The 20,270-nt window shown below is 45.2% G+C and overlaps 1 protein-coding gene across 9 annotated transcripts in view; it reads left to right on the top strand.

The window, feature by feature from the left end:
- The window catches only part of WDFY4 (WDFY family member 4), a 286,087-nt gene that overhangs the window by 119,754 nt on the left and 146,063 nt on the right, over nt 1-20,270 (top strand). For 8 of the 9 annotated variants that reach the window (XM_036103144.2, XM_036103140.2, XM_078077459.1 and 5 more), the window contains 9 exons: nt 2,333-2,538; nt 3,370-3,539; nt 5,622-5,747; nt 8,513-8,725; nt 11,423-11,626; nt 12,333-12,447; nt 13,678-13,832; nt 16,812-17,050; nt 19,168-19,289. In XM_036103144.2, coding sequence (XP_035959037.2) covers nt 2,333-2,538; nt 3,370-3,539; nt 5,622-5,747; nt 8,513-8,725; nt 11,423-11,626; nt 12,333-12,447; nt 13,678-13,832; nt 16,812-17,050; nt 19,168-19,289 — 1,550 coding nt within the window. The remainder of the gene's footprint in view (nt 1-2,332; nt 2,539-3,369; nt 3,540-5,621; nt 5,748-8,512; nt 8,726-11,422; nt 11,627-12,332; nt 12,448-13,677; nt 13,833-16,811; nt 17,051-19,167; nt 19,290-20,270) is intronic. The other variant, XM_036103143.2, reaches the window with a different exon arrangement.

The raw sequence follows: 20,270 nt of genomic DNA, 5'->3' as shown, positions 1-20,270 counted from the left end.
CTTACTAATGTCCGTATTGAGTAGGTCCCTGGCAGTTGGTACTGCCTCTTGTTCTATTTTTTGAGATGAGTTTTTCCATCTTGTCATTTTGTCCAGAGGAGAATAGATGAATGAGAGAACAAAATGCTAACAAGGTAACAACGACCCAGAGAAATATACACTGAACAAATCAGAAGAGACCCAAAACCGGGGGAAAAGAAAGGGAAAGAAAGAAAAAAGAAAAAAAAAAGAAAAAAAAAAGAACAAAAGGATATGATCAAATATGATCAGGCTGGTGAATAGATCAGTGCCACACACTAGATTTTGGCCGTATTTTGGTCTGTTAGAAGAAACTGCCTCCCAAAATTTTAAAGAAAACAAAAAATATATGTACAAAAATAAGGGTAAATACGGTGAAGGGATGGACTATGACTGTAAAGATGAAAATTATAAAAGATTTTATAAAAGGAATTGATAAGATAAGAAGTTGGTTGAAAAAAGAAAGAAGAGAAATTAAAAAAAAAAAAGGAGAGAATGTGATCAGGCAGGAGACTAGAACAAAGCCATACACTAGAGATTTAGGGTATATTTTGGTCTGTTAGAAGAAACTGTATCCCCAAAGTTTAAAGCGAGAACAATTTATATATATATACCAAAAATAAGGTTAACTACAATGAAGGGATAAAATATGACTCTAAAAATGAAAAATAAAAAAGATTTTTAAAAAAGGAATTGATAAGGTATTGGTTGAAAAAGCGACAGAAAAATTCAAAAAAAAAAAAGAAAAAGAAAAAAAAGAAAATTAAAAAAATTATCTTTGAAAGACTAAAGAATCAGGGGGGAAAAAGCCATGAATTCTATGTGCTGTATTCTCCTATTCCTGGAGTTCTGCTGTTCTCATTGATGGGTAAACTTGGTCTTGGTGGGTTGATCTTCTGGGGGAGGGGCCTGTTGCCATGGTTCCCAAATGTCTTTGCCGGAGGCGGAATTGCCCCGCCCTTGCCAGTCCAGGCTAAGTAATCTGCTTGGGTTTGCTCTCGGGAGCTTTTGTTCCCTGCAAGGTTTCCGTACAGCTTTGGAGGCCAAGAGTGCAAATGGCAGCCTCCCAATCTCCGCCCCGGAGGAGCCGAGAACTCGGGGCCCCACTCCTCAGTGTGCCCCCAGAGAAAAGCAGTCAGTCACTCCCATCTCCCTGGTCTCCGGCTGCACTCCGTGCTCACCCGGCCTGTGACCAAGCGTTTCTATCTCTGGCACCCGACTCGGTGTGGAGTCTCCAAACCCAGCAGATCCCTGCAGTGCGCTCCTGCGCTGCTCCTCCCAGGGGAGGAAGGGGAGTCTCCCCGGATCTGCCGCTTGTTGGGCCCCTGCTGGAGGAGCAGTGGCCCAACTGTGCCACGGATCACGGTTTATGGCCACCCCAAGCTGAGAGCCCGCGCCTTGGCTCCATCTCTGCAGCCGGCTTCCCCGCTCCAATACCTGGGAGCTCTGCTGCACTCAGGCACCCCAGGTCTTTCTGTGACCCCGAGGGTCCTGAGACCACACTGTCCCATGAGGGTTCTACCCCCCGCTTAGCCACTGGAGCAATGTCCCACAGCAGGGCCGACATCTAAAAGTTCGATTTTGTGCTCCGCGGCTCTATCACTTGCCAGAATCGGCCAATGGAGGCCCCCTCCCCTACCATCTATCCTCCCGAATATCGCCTCCAATTCACTTCTCTGCACATCCTACCTTCCAGAAAGTGGTCGCTTTTCTGTTCACAGAGTTGCTGCTATTCTTTTCTTCGATCTCCTGTTGAGTTCGTAGGTGTTCAGAATGGTTTGATCCCTATCCAGCTGAATTCCTGGGACCAGACGAAATTTAGGTCTCCTACTCCTCCGCTATCGTGCTCCTCCACCTAAGTTGCATAAATACTGGACTATTCCACTTAGATTAATTTTGACCCATGGATTTGAAAAGGGAGTTAACTAACCATTATGTGTTTTATGTGACTGTATTGATATAATTAGATGGGTGGCTAGTCAGACTCTGTAAGTATGAATACTAGTGGATAGGGCTATCATGGGGCCTGCACATTTGTACATCTGTTGATACAGTTTTCAATTGCTTTGAATAGTTTAGCCAACTTACACTTCAGCTGTTAATAAACATATTCAGCCATTTAACAGCAACTTTGCCAGCATTTTATTTTACCATTCTTTAAAAATATAACATGTTCTTCGCTAAGTAACATCCAGATTAACCTTAATTTGCCTCTCCTAGGTGACAAGTGAGGCTGGACATTATTTGTATTTTCTGGACATGTTCTTTGCTCACAGACTGAGAGATAATTTATTGCATTTATTGACTCCCGCAGGACAAAGGAAGAGATGTTTCTGAACCTGGGGCCTGACTGGTTCCTGCTCCTTGTGCAGGGCCACGTGCATCCCACCACCACTGTGTTGGGGTTGAAACTGCTGCTGCACTTTTTGGCAAGCCCCTCCCTCCGCGGGAAATTTAAAGATGGCCTGTGTGCAGGATCCTGGGTGGAGCGCAGCTCAGAGGGCATGGACATTGTGATAGGTGAGTGTGAGGCCTTTTCCAGGAGGTGGGGCGCCACCTCATCCTGGGCTGTGAGTGAGGACCTGCCAGCCTCCTTCCTGCTTGGGGCCTTCAGAGCTCTTGCAGTAGGATCACCTTGACCCTTGACCCTGATCAGCCCCAGTCCCCTCCTACTTCCTGGTCAGGATCCTCTTTTGTCCTCACTGCTTTCCAGATGCTGGGAGCTTCCTTCCATTCCTCAAAATCTCCTGAGCTCTTTTCGTCTTCCTGAAATGTTTTCCCCAACCCACAACACCAGCAAGGCTCTCCTGGCTGGTGTGGGTTCATCTCTCAGGTCTCGGTTCAAATGCCATTTCCTCCAGGAGAGGAGGGTCCCACCTGAATTAGGGTGCCTCTGTTATACTCTCTTTGCCCCAATTACTTTTCTTTATGGTGCTTGTCACAATTCATAAGCATATATTTATTTTGGTATTTAATTCCTTAATGTCCCTCCCTCCCACTACATTCTAAGTACTTGGTGAGGGTCTGTGGTTCTGTATATTTTGTTGAAATGCTCTGTCCCTATTGCTTAGTATAAAGTTGCCCTAGTTCCTTTAAGGTGGTAGGCACGAAGTAAGTATCTGTTTTTGAATAAACGAATGAAGGAATGAATGAGTATGTCAGGAATAGGAAAAGGAACTCTTGTTGAATACTTTCTTATGCCCATGTATGTATGACATATATTTCTATCTGGCATTTCTATGAGATGGGTAGGTGGCAGGGAATTCCTTTGTGTGCTCAATCCCTGCATTGACCAGAAGCAATAGCAATTGTTCTCAGTTGGATTTTGTGCCCCTTCCACCTGATCAATAGATAACCTGAAGAGCCAGCCCCCCACGCCTGACCAGAGCCCCTGCCTGCTTCCTGGATTCCGTGTCTTGAAGGACTTTCTGGGCCACCATGTGCATATTCCAGAAGTCTACCTCATTGTGTCCACCTTCTTCCTGCAGACGCCACTTACAGAGCTGATGGATAGACCCAAAGTATGTTCTTGGGGTGCCCCTGGGAGGGAGTGACACCCCTGGTTTTCTGATCCCATGTGACCAAGACGGTTCCCTAAGATTCTCCATCCCTACCTCCATCCATTCCTCCAACTCGTGTTGTGTTCTGACCCACTTCCTTCCCTCACAGTGCCACCCCCTTGGTTAGCCTTTCAGATCCCCTGAGCTCCTGGGCCTCTGCCTCTCATCCTCCCTGCCAGCAGGTCTGTGTTTTAAGTCTTTCTCCTTCTGGGCATGGCTAGAGAAGTCACATGATGATGGGGGTGGCACGAGGAGGCGAATTGCTGCCACCACAGAATTAGATCCTCAGTTTATGCCTTCTGAAAAAGCATGTCTCTTTACCTTAGCCATGCCCCTCAATTCCCCTACATTTTAGTGTAAACCATATATCCTCTCAAGCTTTCTGCCCCAAAGCTGCCCTTTGCTCAGATGACTTACCTCACCTTGGGAGTGGAGGACCCCAGAGGGGGGCATTGCCTTGGCACCCCACTTTCCACCACCTGTTTATGCCATGACCCTCTTCATCACCCTCTTTCTATTGCCACTGGCAAAGGGTAGCTCTTCCAGGCTGATCCAGGCTTCTTTCCTGAGTGACCTCACCAGTGGTTGGGCCTTCTTTCTCCTGTATTTCAGCACCTCCTTTTCTATGGACTCTTTCCTCATAGACCATATGTACAATGAACTGTGTCCCACCTAAAACCAGAAGCTGCCCCCTTGACTCACACTCTTGACCAACTGCTGTCTTATTTATCATCCTCCTGTCCTTCTTTAGCCAAATTTCTCCAAAGAGGAGCCTACACTCTCTACGTATACCTTCTCACCATACACCCACTCACTCATTCATTTGCACCGCATCTGAGGCTTCATGATCCCCCCTGTGGGATCGGCTTCAGACTCCATAGCCGGCATCAAGACCCTTTGTGATTGGGTGCCTGACCAGCTTCTTTGCTTGCCTGCCCTTTGTGCTGTGAACCTCCTGAGTCACCTCTCCAGTAAGACCAGCTGCTTTGTGCTTACCTCCCCTGTGCCTTTAAAGAGCTCTTACTGCCATGTCACCTGCCTGGTGAGGGGGTCATCCCTCAGCACTCAGCTCAGATTCCACCTCCTGCTTAGATCCCTAGACAGGGATTCCCTTCTGTGTGCCTTAGCACACCTTCCGCTTATATGGCCCTGACACAGTTACGTGATTTCCTCTCTCCTTAGCCCCTGAGCTCCTCAAGAACAGACCCTACTTCTTACCTTCCTGGGTGCCTGAAAAATAGCAGATTCAGAAATTCTTTCTCAGTCTCAATTGAGTTGAGTTAAATTGCACTGAGTTGAAATTGGGGGAGGGGCATGGCTTGTAAATAGAAGGCTAGAAAATCTACCTGTCTTGCACATCCTTATATTTGACCTATCTAAATCTTGATATATGCTAATAATATTAGAGATCACACTTCAAAAGAAAGTTCTTAATATGCTGTGCTAGGTTCACCAAAACACTGTATTTCTATTTCTCCAAAAATGTATCATAGGGAACAAACATCTGCTGAATGTCAGGACCCGTGATAGATGTTTTACATATTTTATTTCGCTTGATATTTATAACCATCCCATGGGGTAGAGAATGTAATTTTCATTTTACAGAGAAGGAAACTGAGAGGCTGAATAGCTTGCATAAGCCCAGCTTTTCAAGAGGCAAAGTCAGATCACCCCGCTGGTCAACCCCCATGTTCCCTCTGCTACACTCGGCACTTTCCCCAAAGCCTTTGAATTCCTCATATGTCCTCTGTAATCTCATTTACAAAAATTCATTGAAGTTGATTGTGATCTCAAACCAAATGAAATAACTAAATTCGATGCAAATTGCTGGTCGGTCTACAGCATCTCCTTGGAGGTGTGTATTTCCCTTGTGCACCACTGAGGGGCCTGAAGTTCTCCACATGGGCTAGCCACCTAGGCTGCTACTGTGCTGTTTTGCCTTTCCCACTCAGGGCCCCTGGGAAACACGATGTGCTGGCTGGAAAGCCAGTCCCCTTGGTGTGCCTCCGTATGTCTCTCTCCAGCCCTTGCCCCCTCTTTCAGGAGAGCCTGGATGCCATGCTCCAGTGGCTCCTGCAGAAGCACCACAGTGAAGAAGTCCTCCGGGCTGGGTTGTGCACTGAAGGTGCCCTGCTGCTTCTGGAAATGCTGAAAGCCACCATGAACCAGGTGAGGCCCATTCCCCACATCTCATGAGGAGGTTCTGATGGGAAGACAAGTTTGGAAGAGTCACCTTGACTTTTTCCAGCAACTTCCCTTGCTGATAATTAGCAAGTGTTATTCAGAATGCTTGATAGAAAAGGCAAGGTGGGTTCCTTGTGATAACTTGGGTGCTCAGTGGAAAACCCAGCCTAAGTGTCCCCAGTGGAGTTTATGCACTCTTGCCAGAAGACATCTATTTCCCATTTGTTTACATATTTGAGTTTCTTCACTGGGAGATTTAATGCCTTCAGTCAGGGGAACGTTTCTGAGCAACTGCTTTAGGTCAGGAGCTTCAGGGGCTGGTAAGGGGTGGAATGGGACCTCTTCCCTCAAAGAGTTAACTTCCACTGTGACAGGTGGGCCTCACACATGAGTGAGTTGTGAGGTAGAAACCTGTTAGAGAAGACAGATGCCCACCAACTACATACATGACATGGAGAGCCATTAACTCAGGCCTTCAGGGTCCACTAGAGATAGGTTAAGAGGTCATTTTTGACATGAAGGCAAGTGTGAGGGGGTGAAGGCCTTGTGGCCTGTGAATGGGAGTAATTGTGAACCAGAGCAACAAGAATTTGCATGGAGGCTGAAACCTTCTGACTTCATTCTGTAGACCCCAAACGTTGACTGGAGGCTTGATTCTGTGTGGGGAAACCTTATTGCTTCTGTAAAATGATGCATGCTTACCCTTTACAATTTAAACAAAAGAGAAAAATAGAAAGTAAAAATCATCTGAAACACACCCATGCAGAGATAACCACTGTGAACTTTAGTGGAATGTTCTTCCAGACACCTAAGATTATACCGTAGTCTTACAGAGGGTTAAGCTGCATAAACCCCTCTTGCCTCTTTTTCTCAACATGTTGTTGGGAATTATCTATATTTGTACATGGAAATTTGTTGTTTTTAAGAATGTTCATTGCTACAGAAAGTCTGTAATAAACTTTCTCTAGCAGATATCCTTTCTCTGTAGTTTGATATTCTTCTTAGTGTGAATTCTGGGATGTAGGATAGTGGGTCAAAGTGTCCTTCATGTATTTTCTTTTGGACCCACTTCTCAGGAAGGTTGCCTTAGACATTATACATGCATGTTCCTCCATCTAATGTACATCCCGCCATCTTGTGTAGGAGTGCCCAGCCCAGTCCTCACAGCCCCAGCTGTTGGGTCTTGGCTTTTGATCCAGTTTAAGAGTCACATCTGTAATATACCAGATAATGATTTTATGTTTGACATTATAATGTAAATGCTTGGTCTTTTTTTTTTTTTTTTACTCCTCTCAGCATACTATAGGTATTCTTTATTTTACATGCTTTCATGTTATTCATTTTGTTTGCTTTTTAAAAATAACATTAACTGGTTAGAAAGGTAACAAACTCTTAATGCTGCAAACAGCAAATATGCATTTTTTCAGGCACCCAACTTCAAAATTCATTGAACATTAGGTCTATAATGGAACCATGAGTAAATTTTCCAAAGGAGGAAAATGTACTGTTCACATGCTCTGACTAGGACAAAACAAAATGAAATGGATAACAACAATAAAAAACAAAAAGTTTAACCACATGGACATTAAAAAATTTGAGTCAAGAGGTCTTTAAAAACTGCAATCACATTAATTCTAGAAAACAAAAAAAAAATGAAGTTGCCAAATATCAAAATCTTAAAACTAGACAGAAAAAAAATCTGGAGAATATATCCAAAGTTGGTTCTTTAAATCAATCCACAAGTCCTCAGCTCCTTAGGTAATGGGAGGGTTCGGGATAAAGAGAGCATGACCCTACAAATACAGAATAAGAAGAGAGAAATAATCATATAGAAAATTAAATGAGTTAAAAGAGACTATTTGTGAAAACTGAATAAAATATCTATTACATAAACAAGGTCAAAGAGACATTTAAGAGCCTAAACAGAGCAATAATGAAAAAAAAATTGGGACCCAAGAGTTTCATAGGAACAACTTAAACAATACAAGAATGATGGATTTAACATCTTCTTGAATAAAAAGAAAGGAGAACAGTTTTTTTTTCAGTAAAGCTAGCATAATATTTATATCAAAACCTGACAAACATAACAAAAAGAAAACTGCAGCCCACTATCATTTATAAATATGCACTCAAAATCATAAATAAAATATTTACAAACAGAATAAGGACGTGCACTGAAAGAGTAACAGAGTGACTCAGTGATCTCTTTGCAAAAATGCAAAAAATCTATTGATGCAATTCGTCATAGGTAAGTGGCTAAAAGAAAAAAGCATATCATCACCTAATCATGCTAAAAGAGTATATAATAAAAATGAAATACATTCTTGTTTTTAAAAGGAGCAAAAAGTGTGATCTGTACTTTCTTAGCATAATACACACACACACACACACACACACACACACACACACACACACACACACACACACACACACACACACTAGCCAGATTGCCTGGGTTCAATTCCTGGCTTTGTCCCTTATCTGTCGGGTAACCTTTGGCAAGCTATATAACCTCTCTGCGCGCTTCTGTCTTCCCATCTGTGAAATAGGGGTAAATGTAGAGGGTGGTTGTGAGGGGAGAAGAGGAATGTGTGTGAAGCCCTTGTAACAATTCCTGCACATATTAAACCCTTCCCCAACTGATGACCAGTATCCTGGGCTAATCCATAGACTTAGGTGTCTGCAATTAGGTGTCTTGTTGACCGAAAGTCAGAAAGCTCTTGACTTCAAATCCTTTGGCTCTTCTGCAGCCCCCAGTCACGTTCCCATGCACGACCTCTCAGGAAGTGTGCCTTCAGCCCTCAGGAGGCTCTGGAGATGACACCTGGGAACGGACTTTCCCGGCCAGCGTGCTGCAGTTCCTTGGCCTTGTGCACAGCACCTACCCCCAGGATCCTGCCTGGCGGGCCCCGGAGTTCCTCCAGACGTTGGCTGCAGTCACCTTCCCTCTGGGAACCCACAAGGTAGGACATGTCACTGCTCTGCCCACAGAGAGCAGGGGTGAGCATCATCATGCTTCAAGGGCAAAGGGTGAAATTCCACCCCAAATTTAAATGCATTTTAAGGCAGCCTGGCTGAAACATTAAGTAAACAACTTGGGTAATTTTCCTTTTCTTGGCTGAGATGCAGCTTGCGGTCACTTTCATCTCTGAGATGCAGTAATTTTTTGAGTTGTCAGGAATCTCAGTAATGAGAAATTTGGTGGCAGACCAAGTCCAGTTCTATATGGAATACTCACACACTGCTAACATGGACCCACAAATTCCATCCCAGGAAGCCAGTGGCCCACGCACCAGACAGGAGACAGGGAACAGGAAGTGTCCTGTCTTTGGGTCTCACGCCCCTCATCCTGTTTGCAGGCCATGACTCGGGACTCCTTGCTGTCAGAGGGTTTGCTGAGGCCCAGCTTAGAGCCAGACAAGCCGAGGTTGGGAGGGCAGAGGGCCGACTGGGTCCTGAGGACATGGTGTGAGTGTGGGCCATGGGAAGAGAGGCCCAACAGGCCACGGGAGCTCAGTGGGCTGGGAGCATGCGGCAGCTGAGAGGAGCGGGTAAGGACGGTGGGAAGGGCAGGTGCAGGAGAGGAAGGGCAGACATCCCCTCATCACCCCTACCATGGTGCAGTAGGAAGCTGAGACCCCAACAGGGAGGGTGAACCAGTGATGCATGTCTGCAAATCCATAACTATAGCTAAAGGAAAATGTTAGAAGGCACGCAATGCTAAGTGGAAGGTTTAGAAGCCGTGCCAAGCACAGTGTGTGGGCATGCAGTATTTGCTCCAGAATTCTTTGCTAAACAACGAAATGAATAGAACCAAGGTGTTCATTCAGCTACTCTTTTCTAGAAGTGTGTTTATGGTGACAGCTGCCATTTACTGAACACCTACCGCAGTCCTGAGCCTGGTGCTTTACCTAACCCTAGTAGCACCCTAGGCAGGTTTCTGTAAGGGGGAAAGTGAGATCCAGAGAGGCCAAGTGGGGCTGAGCAGTTTCTCCTGCAGTTAGTGAAGACCCATCTCACAAAATGTTTGAGAGAATGAAATAAACCAGAATGTACGTGATTCATGAGTGACAGAGCCAAGATTGAAACCTCACTCTCTCACCCCAAGGCCTGCGTCCTTTCCATCAGTCAGTTTAAACTAAAATTAAATGGCCAAATAAAATTCAAGTAATTAGTTTTAATGAAAAAACTAAATATAAAGACTAGAAGATTTGCAAAAAGATAAAATGGTTTGGTGGGTTAATATGAACTAAAGGAACATACTGGAAAAGTAGGCATTAAAAAAAAAAAAAAGATGCAGTAAAGAGCAAAGGAGGTCACTGTGGGCAGCACTGGAGGGGTGGTGGATGGGACAGAGTCCAGGTGCCCCCAGGCCCGTCAGGAAGGAAGGACAATCCTGCAGGCTGCCCCTCATCATCTCCCAAATGAGGGCCTCTGGAGGGGCCAGGACCCTGAAGTCTGCGGCCTGACATCCTTAGTCCAGATCACCACCTTAACTCCTACACCCGCAGGCCAGGCTCTCCATGTGCTGAGCCGGGGTTCCAGCCGGCTGCCTGCCTGCAGCCCACACTCTGACCCGGGGCTCTTCCTCCTCACACTCAACAGTTCCTGCTGGGGGCAAGCCTGGCTCAAAGTCACCTCCCCAGCGACCACAGAGGAGCCAGACCCTGTCTTGGGACTCCTGGCCCCAGTTTCAAAGCGCTTCTCCCCACACCTCCTAGCCTTGTCCCGGCTCCGAGTCAGCTTCAAGAGGACTTTGTTGCACAGAAACTGCGACAGGCCCTCCTCATGCAGAAGGCTGCTGGCCAAAAGGCTTCGATTTGCTGTAAATATAAATGGCATCTTTCCAGTCCAGGCCGTATGGAGCTAATTAATGCAGTCACCACCTCCCTAGGTGCCATTAAATTCATTTTATGGCTTAATTAAGAGCGGCTGCATTAATTTTATGAATGAGCAAAGGGAGGTGCCGACAGATGAATGTGCATGAAAAGTTCATGGGCCGGGAGTCAGGAGCCGCATGTCCTCGGGTGTGTCATTCGGTCTCCCAACAACCCCGTGTCCCCCCTGGAATCTAGGCTGACAGCCCCTGCCTTATTGATCTCATATCTTTATAAACATAAAAATGAGAAAGTGAAGGCCAAGGTGCTTCAGGGACGTGGATGCCTGGACTTGAGGAAGTCCTCCTTGTCTTGCCAGACAGTCCTGTCTGTCAACATCAGCAGGGCCTGGCGGGCAGTAAAGATGAGGGCTCCACCAGGAGGTGGGGACAGGCTCTCTTGAGCACAGCCCACGGGGCCAGGCATTGCCATGCTCACTGTTCCCTCACTGTGGCCTCACATGTCTTTGTGAGCCTTTTCATGGTTGTCATTTGACTGATCGTGAGCTCACACCCTGGGCTTCATCACTGACTATTGCAGGCCTCTCTTGCTCCATGCTCAGCTTCTTTCCATGGCTCCCACCTACCTCGTGTTCAGAGACCACAGTAAGCCCCCTGATGAGCAATGGGACTCTGGAAAAGCCACCTTCCTCCTCAGAGCCTCGAATTCCCTTACATGTTGGTGGGTTTGATAAGAACCCCATCTGTGCACACCTCAGAGGTGGACACGAGAGCGCCCTGAGGCAGGGCAGGCCACTCATGGGGGGGTTCTTTTGTCTTTGAGGAGCCCATGACTCAGCCTGCCCAGAATGCCAGCAGCCCTGGGACTAAAGCCGAAGGCAACGGCATCACAGAGGGTCTACAGGCTCCTGTCCAGTCACATCCCACCCGGAAGCAGCTGAGGGAGTTCATGCAGCTACTCTTGAGGGAGTTCTTGCTGGTGGCCTCCAACCCCAAACAGTGGCTGCCTCTGGAAGTGCTCCTGGAGGTGAGTTGGAAAGGGAGTTTTGGGGCTGTGTGCTGTGGGAGCAGGTCTGGGAGGACATGGGCACCACTAGGGCAGGGAATGCCCAGGGAGACCCAGGATCTTTTTGGAGAGCTCACCTAGGCCTGCAGATGCCGGCTGGCTGGGGGCTGAGAACATCTCCTGGGAGTACAGTGATGTGGTAGGAATTGCAGACCCTTGCATGGCAGGGAGCTCACCAAGCAGCATGTGGATAGATGCATGAGGGCAGGGCTTAGCCAGGTCCCTAGAAGCAGAGCCTGAAGCAGGGATTTTGTGGAAGTGATCTGGGGGCTCTGCTCTCAGGAGAAGCAGAGAAAGGCAGCAGAGGGGGACAGGGGAAAAGCAAGCTAAGAAATGGTCTCCGCCATAGCCTGGTCCCAAGGGGAACACTTGGTGTGCTATCTGCCTGCCCGAGTTGGCCCCACCTTGAGGTACTTGCCCGGTGGTCATTGCCTGTGGGTCCTCCACAACTTGCCTCCTCCACCCAGGAAGTGGGTGTCACCTCTCAAGTGAGGGAACTTCGTCAGCAGAGGGCAATGCCCTGGAGAAGGGGCAATTGTGAGCTGCGGGCAGCCCACACTCCTGGCAGCTGTGGTGTTAGCATACGGGCCACACAGGAAGGCTTGATGGGCACGAGGTGGACGTGATGGCTGTGTGGCCACTCTCTTCGTCCCCGGTGTGATTCCAGGCTTCTCCAGACAATGCCACCAGCCAACAGAAGCGAGACTTCCAGTCTGAGGTCCTGCTTTCCACCATGGAAATATTTCACACGCTAAGTGGAGGCAACGTGCCCATGCTTAGAGGTGAGTGGGGGTGACTTTCCTCCTTTATGACACAGAGCTTCCAGCAGCTGAGCAGGAAAAACAGCCCCTGGCTCATAGTGCTGCAGGGCCATGGAAGCCACCCTCCACCTGCACATCAGTCCTTCCATGAATCCACCATGAGAGCTCACCGACCCTGCTTAGAGGCTCCAGGGGAGGCACGTGTGCCCCTCTCCATGACAGCCCTGCCATCACTGGGCCACTCAGAGACAGAGAGCCTCTGAGCTCAAATCCATTCTCCTCTGGCTTCAGTAGGATCGGCCTCTTCCCTTGAGGGAAGTCAAGATGGCAGCTGGAATTTAACATTCTTCTGCTCAGCATCTTGTTCTCTGCACCCAAGACTGGCCACAGCAAGTGTTTCTTCAACAGACGAACCTGGATGAAGATGCTGCCATTGCCCCTAAGAAGTTGAGATTGAAGCTGCCTTCACAATACTTAGGTCCAGGGAGCCTTACCTTCCCCACAGGATTACAATAAAGTCCTCTCTGTGGTTTCTGAGCCACAGAATCGTTAGTGACATGGCTCATCTTCCAGACTCTTCCTTGCCCCACAGTGTGGCAACCCTGAGTTTTGGTCTTTCTTGGGAAGCATCTGCAGGGCAGTAAGGTAGCGTGGTGAAAAGCATAGCTGATAGTCCCAGTTCTGCTCTTGGCTCTGTCACTAGACAGCAGTGTGGCTCGGGGCAGGTGCCTGAAGCCATGAGTAAGGATGGCAACTGTGGCTAGCTCAGAGGGTTGTTATAAGGATTAGCTGAGAGCATCACATCCCCCTCTGAGCACAGTGCCTGCCGTGGTGGTGAGCACAGACAGATCAACATTACAGCGTCATCCTCTGCTCCCTGTAGCAACAGGGCCTTGGGTCACCATGACAGCCTTCCCAATTACCTTATGCCTTAAATTCTCCTCCATTCCCCTTCCAAATGCCTCCTTGGAAGAAATGCTGCCCCTGGTTTGCCTTCTCCCCACTTAGTTTATGTCACTGACAAAATTGTTCAAGACCAGTTTACTTTGAAAAAAGTGTATTCATTGGGCACCTACTGTGTATAAGAACCCATTTTCCAGCAGCAGAGCCTGCAGAAGGTTACATTGGGGTATACAGAGGTGAGTAAGTTGTGGTTGGTTACCGTGAGGGGCTTCGAGACTGTTGTGGAGAGAAGGCTATTTGGACTCTGATGATTTCTCAGACGTGGTCTGTGCCCTCACCCACCCCCAGGCAGTAAAGAGCCTCAGCCAAATGCAGAAGCTGCTGCTCCTTCACTCGCAAACATCTCCCACTTCACCCAGAAGCTGGTGGAGAAACTGTACAGTGGGATGTTCTCGGCAGACCCCAGACACATTCTTCTCTTCATCACAGACCACATTGTGGTGGTAAGAACTCTGGGCTGGCCATGGGGGTAGCAGGGGGGGTGGTGGGCAGAAAACTCCTGTGGACCCACCAAGTGTCTGTGTGATTCACTGTTGGCTGCTGTCTAGTTGGTCCAGTTGGAGCCACTGTCCTTCCTGGAAATAGGTTCTGAGAGGAGTGGGAGGAAGGAAGAGGACCTGTATGGCCCAGGTGGTACCTGGTGGGTGTTGAGTGCACTTCAGGGCTCTTAGCTCAGGCTCCTTGAGATCCATCTCAGTGAGTGCGAGCAGCACCCCCTTGTGCTGGCAGCTGAGCTGTGTCCCCTCCTAGACTCTACACCCCCACTTTGGGTTTTTATTGTGATTGTTGGTTTAATCTTAGTTATTGTTATTCGTCATCAACAAAGGGCCAAATATCCTTATCTCCAAAAGGCCTATTTAATTTCATTCTTAATATGCACCTCCATGGGTCATATTTGGGCCTTCCTGAAATTTTCATGAGTATTTTTTCCTAGTCCGATTATTCCTGCATGTGCTGTCCTTCTCTCCCCAGATCAATGTACATACACACCCACACAAGCAAATGCACGCCTATAGATACACCTTCAGATGTAAGTGTGTGTATACATGTGTGCACATTTTTTATTGTACATGTGTACACACACACACACAGAATCACACAATCTCAAAATTCTGGACGGGAACCCTTTACTTTGTCCTCATCTTCTATTGTAGAGACTTTTCCTGACAAGTGGCCATTCGTTCTTGCCTTGAACCCTCCCTATGTGAGGAGCTCATGCTGGTGTGAGGCGGTCCCAGCCAGTGGGGCATCTGTGATTGCTGGAAAGCTGAACTCTGCCTCCAGAAACTCCCGCCAGTGGTTCTCGGCATGCCTTCTGCAGCAGAACCTGGGGTGGGGAGGGCACTCTCCTTCCTCTTCATAGAGAGGGTGACATCAGTGTCCCCAGAATACTTCTGTCTGTTGAGTCAGCCGCAGAACCCAGGACTGGGCCTATCCTAGGGTGATAGTCTGGCTGACGCACAGTTCCGGGCAAGTCTGTAAAGAACGTATTCAGATGCTTCCTCAAGAATAACCCCAAGAATAACCCCAAGACAGGAGAAATATGCCTTGTTGGCTCCGAGGGGATTAAAATCAGATTCTCGGCAAGTTGTGCTGAGAAATGAGAGTAGCCGCTGAGCTCCCATCTTAGTTCAGGCCATGATGACAGCACCATGGACTGCGTGGCTAAACAACAGACATTCTCACAGTTCTAGAGGCTGGGGAGTCCAAGGTCAATGTGCCCACAGATCTGGTGTCTGGGGAGGGCTCTCTTCCCGGTTTGCAGATGGCCATCTCCTCACTGCATCCTCATGCAGTGCAGAGAGAGAAGGAAACAAGCTCTTGTCTCTTCCCAGAAGGACACACTCATCCCACCATGAGGGCTCTGTCCTCATGACCTACTTACCTCCCAGAGACCCCGTCTCCCAAGTGCCATCACAGTGAGAAGCTAGGGTTTCAACATATGTGTTTTGGGGGGATGCAAACATTCAGTCCATAGCAGCTCCCCAGTGGTCAAAGCAAACACTCAGAGCCAACATCAAAGAGTGGGTACCCCCTGGGGCTGATGTGCCTTCGGGGGGCACTAGGCCAGACTCCGCTCTGCACATATCCTCCATCCTTCTCTCCTCCTCGCTGCCTTTGACTCTCTTAACATCAGATTGACAGATGTGACCCATCTGAGGAGCAGGACAGGATGATGATTAAAAACATGAATCCCAATTTCCAGCAGATTTAAATAAAACTTAAATTCATAGGTATAAACACATTACCTATACAATTCTAAGAGAGCAATCTCTAACTAACATGATCTTTCTGATAGAATGAAACATTTTGCACATAATCTTTGACTATGGATTCTTTAAAAAATTTTTAAATTTATTTTTATTGAGATATAATTGACATATAACATTGTATAAGTTTAAGGTACACCACAGTTGATACATTTATAGATTGTAACAGGGTAACCATCGTAGTGTTCGCTAACACCTCTATCAAGTCACATAATTATCATTTCTTTTTTGTGGTGGGAACAATTAAGATCTAGTCTCTTAGCACCTTTAAAGTTTATAAGACACTATTATTGTCTATAGTCACTATGCTGTGCATTAGATCTCCAGGACTTTTTTTTTTTTTTAATCTGTTAGTTACAGTGAAGCAATGAAGCCAAATAGATGGATGGACCCATCAATGTTAAGGCTACGAATCAGGACCTTCTGCCTCCCCCCTCTTAAGTTTCTTATGTACTAAAATTTGTTGGCCTCCCATCTACTTTAGATGGCATGGTGGTTAAGAGCATGACTCGAGTGTCTGGGGTGGGTTTGACCTTTGCCGACCACTTAACCTCTCTGATCCTCAGCCTCCTTATCCCTTAAGTGGGATAATCTTAGTGCTCATTTTATGATGTTTTGATGTTTAAATGCGGCAATTCATGTAAATCGATGCAAAAATGCTTAATAGGATAACTGGAATATTGTAAACACTCTACACATAACTACTATTAATAGTTAATAATGTATTAAAAAATTAGACACTATTAATAGCATGTTCTTATACACTGAGTGTCAACCACAACCATGTAACAAACATTTCAGGAATTTCCCTTCTGTTTTTATAATACAATAGTGGTAAACTTTTAATTTCTTTTTTTAATTTTATTTTTTAATTTTTAATTTTAATTTTTAAAATATTCTTTTCCACACAAGCATTTGATAAATCCAGATGTTTGAATTTACTTTAGTGATCATTCACTTAAATAGAAGCTCAAAGGTAGAGGAAAGTAGTCCTATTTTAATTTTAGATCACATCACTTTTTGAAATACAGAAAAGAATCTAAGATTGTGTCATTTTCATAGTTAACTGGGTCAGTATCTAAAACTTGCAAAGTGTTCACAAGCATATGTGTGTGTGTGTGTGTGTATGTGTGTGTTTATTTTATGACACAGGTCATCGAGAATGCCTCTTCTCAAAGGGATACTGTCATCGGTGCTTTATACAGCAGTTTAAATAAAGTCATTCTTTACTGCCTGTCCAAGCCCCAGCAATCCCTCTCCGAGTGCCTCAGTCTTTTCAGCATCTTGGGCTTCCTACAGGAACACTGGGACATTATCTTTGCTACCTATAACTCCAACGTCAGCTTCCTCCTGTGTCTCATGCATTGCTTTTTGCTGCTCAGTGAGAGAAGGTAAGAGCTGCCTACTTGTTGTTTCCTTGCCTTCTAGTGGTCCATGCAGAAAAGCAAGCTTTAGAGGGACACTTGATTGGGGTCAATACGAATATATATATCACTTGTATATATATATATGTATATATATATTGTACATAAAATATATATATATATATATTTTGTTTATCTGGTTGTCCAAATTATGTGCAGTGTTTGACAATATAGTAGATTGTCCTCAGATCTGTCCATGTAACTGAGCCGCTAGAATCATCATGGAATAATAATTTACCCCATTTGCACAATTCTCAGGTTGTAAGATAGCTTATTGATTTCATTTTAGGGGGCAGAAAACTCCAACACTGAACATATACATTGATTTTATGATGCAGCCCAATTTCAGAAATATTAAAATTTGATAAATGCAATCTTAGACTGGGAAAATATGTAATAAATTGTATCATGCAAGCCAGGCATAATTTTCTATATGCATACAATTTATAATATAAAATGATATCCATAAGCACACTTGTATAAGAAATACTAATAAAAGGAAACTGAATTAAGTTTTTTTTTTTTAAAGATTTTATTAATTTGTTAGAGAGAGCATGGCGGTGGGGGAGGAGCAGAGGGAGAGAGACAAGCAGACTCTGCACTGAGCATGGAGGCCTACACAGGGCTTGATCCTACAACCCTGAGATCATGACCTGAACTGAAACCAAGAGTCAGATGCTTAACTGACTAAGCCACCCAGGCACCCCCTGAATTAAGTTTATTTAAATTCTTTTCTTAAAGCCCAAATTTTGAAAATATGTTAGATTTCTCTGTATATATGCACTTTCTTTTTTTCTCTGTGAATATTCTATATCACCAGTGCCTTGGCATCATACTCCTTACAAATGTTATCTCTTATCCATAGAGCCATGTTGAGCGTAGAAGAAAGGAAGGCTATGTGATATTATACTTTGCTCTTGTCTTGTTGTTGTTGCTACTGTTGTTGTTTAACCCCAGTATAAATTATGTTTTATTACTTGAAAAAAATTCCAAAAATCCTGTCAAACTGATTATTGAATGTTACAAAACTCAACTTGATTTGTCTTAAAACTCTCCGGGAATCACTGGAAAACACTTCTAGCCCAGAGGAGGCCCTTGTCATTTTATTTGTTTGAAATAAAAGAATCCCTTTTTGGTGGGTTAAATTGGGAGGTTCTGCTCTCTTGCCTGTGTTTTAAGAAGTAAGCCTACCCATATTGGAAGCATAGGTAAGAACAGAGGAATGTCAATTTATGTATATGCTTGGATTTCCACCTTCCTCAGATCCCTCTGTTTAGCTAAATGGCCTCCAAATCCAAAAGGACTTTATCCTTGAAATTTCAAGAATGACTAACATAATAAAACAAAATTAAAAAAAAGAATGGACATTCTCATATGATGGTATATTTTCATTCCCTTGTTTATCATTTTTGGTTCAATCCACAAACACGTACTGAGTGTCTGTTCTGCTTGGTTGACTGAAGAGGCCCAGAGAAGAAGGCACGTGGATGTTAACATGATTAGGAGCCCTAGAGCACATGGTTCATGGAGAATACAGTATGTAAACCACTATGCCTCCACTTAGAACCAGCTACATGATGTGCAGGAAAAATGGAGATGTGGGGCCTTGTTCAAAAATTATTAAGATTTCAAGACAGTGACAGCAAAACCCAAGCATGGAACATTTCTGAGTGAACCCTGTGCAACTGCACAGGTCACGGGCCCATGAAGCTGGCCTGGCCCCTTCCAGGTGGGATGAGATCAGTGCCAAACAAAGGCAGAGTTCAAAATTTTGGGAATCTACAAAAACAAATGACCAGTTCTGATGGTTGGGTAACCAAGAGAAGGTTCAGGGGACCTGCTGGGAGTATGGATTAAAAAAATTTAAATTTTTTAATTTAAAAAAAGGAGTTTTTCCTATTTTTCCTATTGTTATTGTATAATATCTGTCATGGAAGTTGTCATGAGGTGTTTGCTTTAACTCAAATAGACAAGTTTTTCCAGCCAGTATGTACTAAGTTTGGAGGATGATTATCTGTAATAAAGAACAATGGAAAGATCCCAAAGAAACTGGAGTTCATAGTGAAAAATCTCTTGTCTCCTAGTTATCCGGAAGGATTTGGATTGGAACCCAAGCCAAGAATGACTCCTTATCATCAAGTCTTTCTTTCTCCAAATGAAGAAGGGAGAGAAAAAGGAGAGGAAGACTTCCCAAGTTTGAGTGATGGTACATTATATTTTTGTTTATTTTGGGGAGAGTGGATAGGCGGTGGTAATTTCTGGGTTGCATTCTTCACCTGTATGGGACTTGGTCAGACTAAGAGCTTGGCGGACTTACTATAAAATTCCAGAGGACTTCACCATAAGGCGATTTCACTTCTCAGGCGGTCTCTTGAATTTTCCTTCAGATCGTTAGGGGAACTGCAATGTCATCTCACTTCATTCAAGCTGTTACCTAGCTCTCTCTCAACTTTCTTTAGAAAATGGGAATGGAGTTAATAAATTCCTTATTTCTATGAGATTTTTGGCTTGATGGAGTTTATTTTTGGATTTGCTAACATCAAATCAAGTTAAAGGGATTGCCAATTAAAAAAAAAAATAGCAGCCAGATCCATGTGTTTAGAAATTGCTCTCTTTTGATCACAGGAAGCTTCAACAGACTTTCTTCCACCACTTTGGTTTGCCAACTGTGCCACTTATCTTGTGATACCAGATAGTAGGCACAAGGGCCTCTGTCTTCTGGTCATGTAGGTGCCCAAAGCCAGTGCTTAAAACTCTTGTGAGTTTAAAGTGTACTCTGACACAGTGTAAATTACAACATGAACATTCATATTTTGGGTTTGGCTAGTAAAGTGGACGGAACAATGTCCATCCTCCTAGAGCGAGAAAAATGGACTATAGAGGCTGGTACTAGAGGAGTGACTTGGTGGTCCAAGATCCAAGGGCATTTAGGTATTTAGGGTACTATAATTACAGGGCATAGCAGGTAAAACTGGCCTGATAGGTTGGTCCATATCTGGGCAAATCCAGGGCACTGAGATTGTTGGGTGGTGGGAAGCATGATTCAGTGTCAGGAAAGAGGACTGGCTTGGGTCCTGGGTCCCTAAGCATAGTTTTGGGATTGGTGTCCTTTCTTTTGAGGAACCAACATAAAAGGTAGGTTAGAAGGAGTTATTGGAGGTGGTATTTAGTTACCTAGAGCTTACAC

The sequence above is a fragment of the Halichoerus grypus genome, chromosome 7 (genome assembly GCF_964656455.1).
Source record: "Halichoerus grypus chromosome 7, mHalGry1.hap1.1, whole genome shotgun sequence".
NCBI classification, from domain to species: Eukaryota; Metazoa; Chordata; class Mammalia; order Carnivora; family Phocidae; genus Halichoerus; species Halichoerus grypus.
This window is presented reverse-complemented; position numbering and strand designations above follow the sequence as displayed.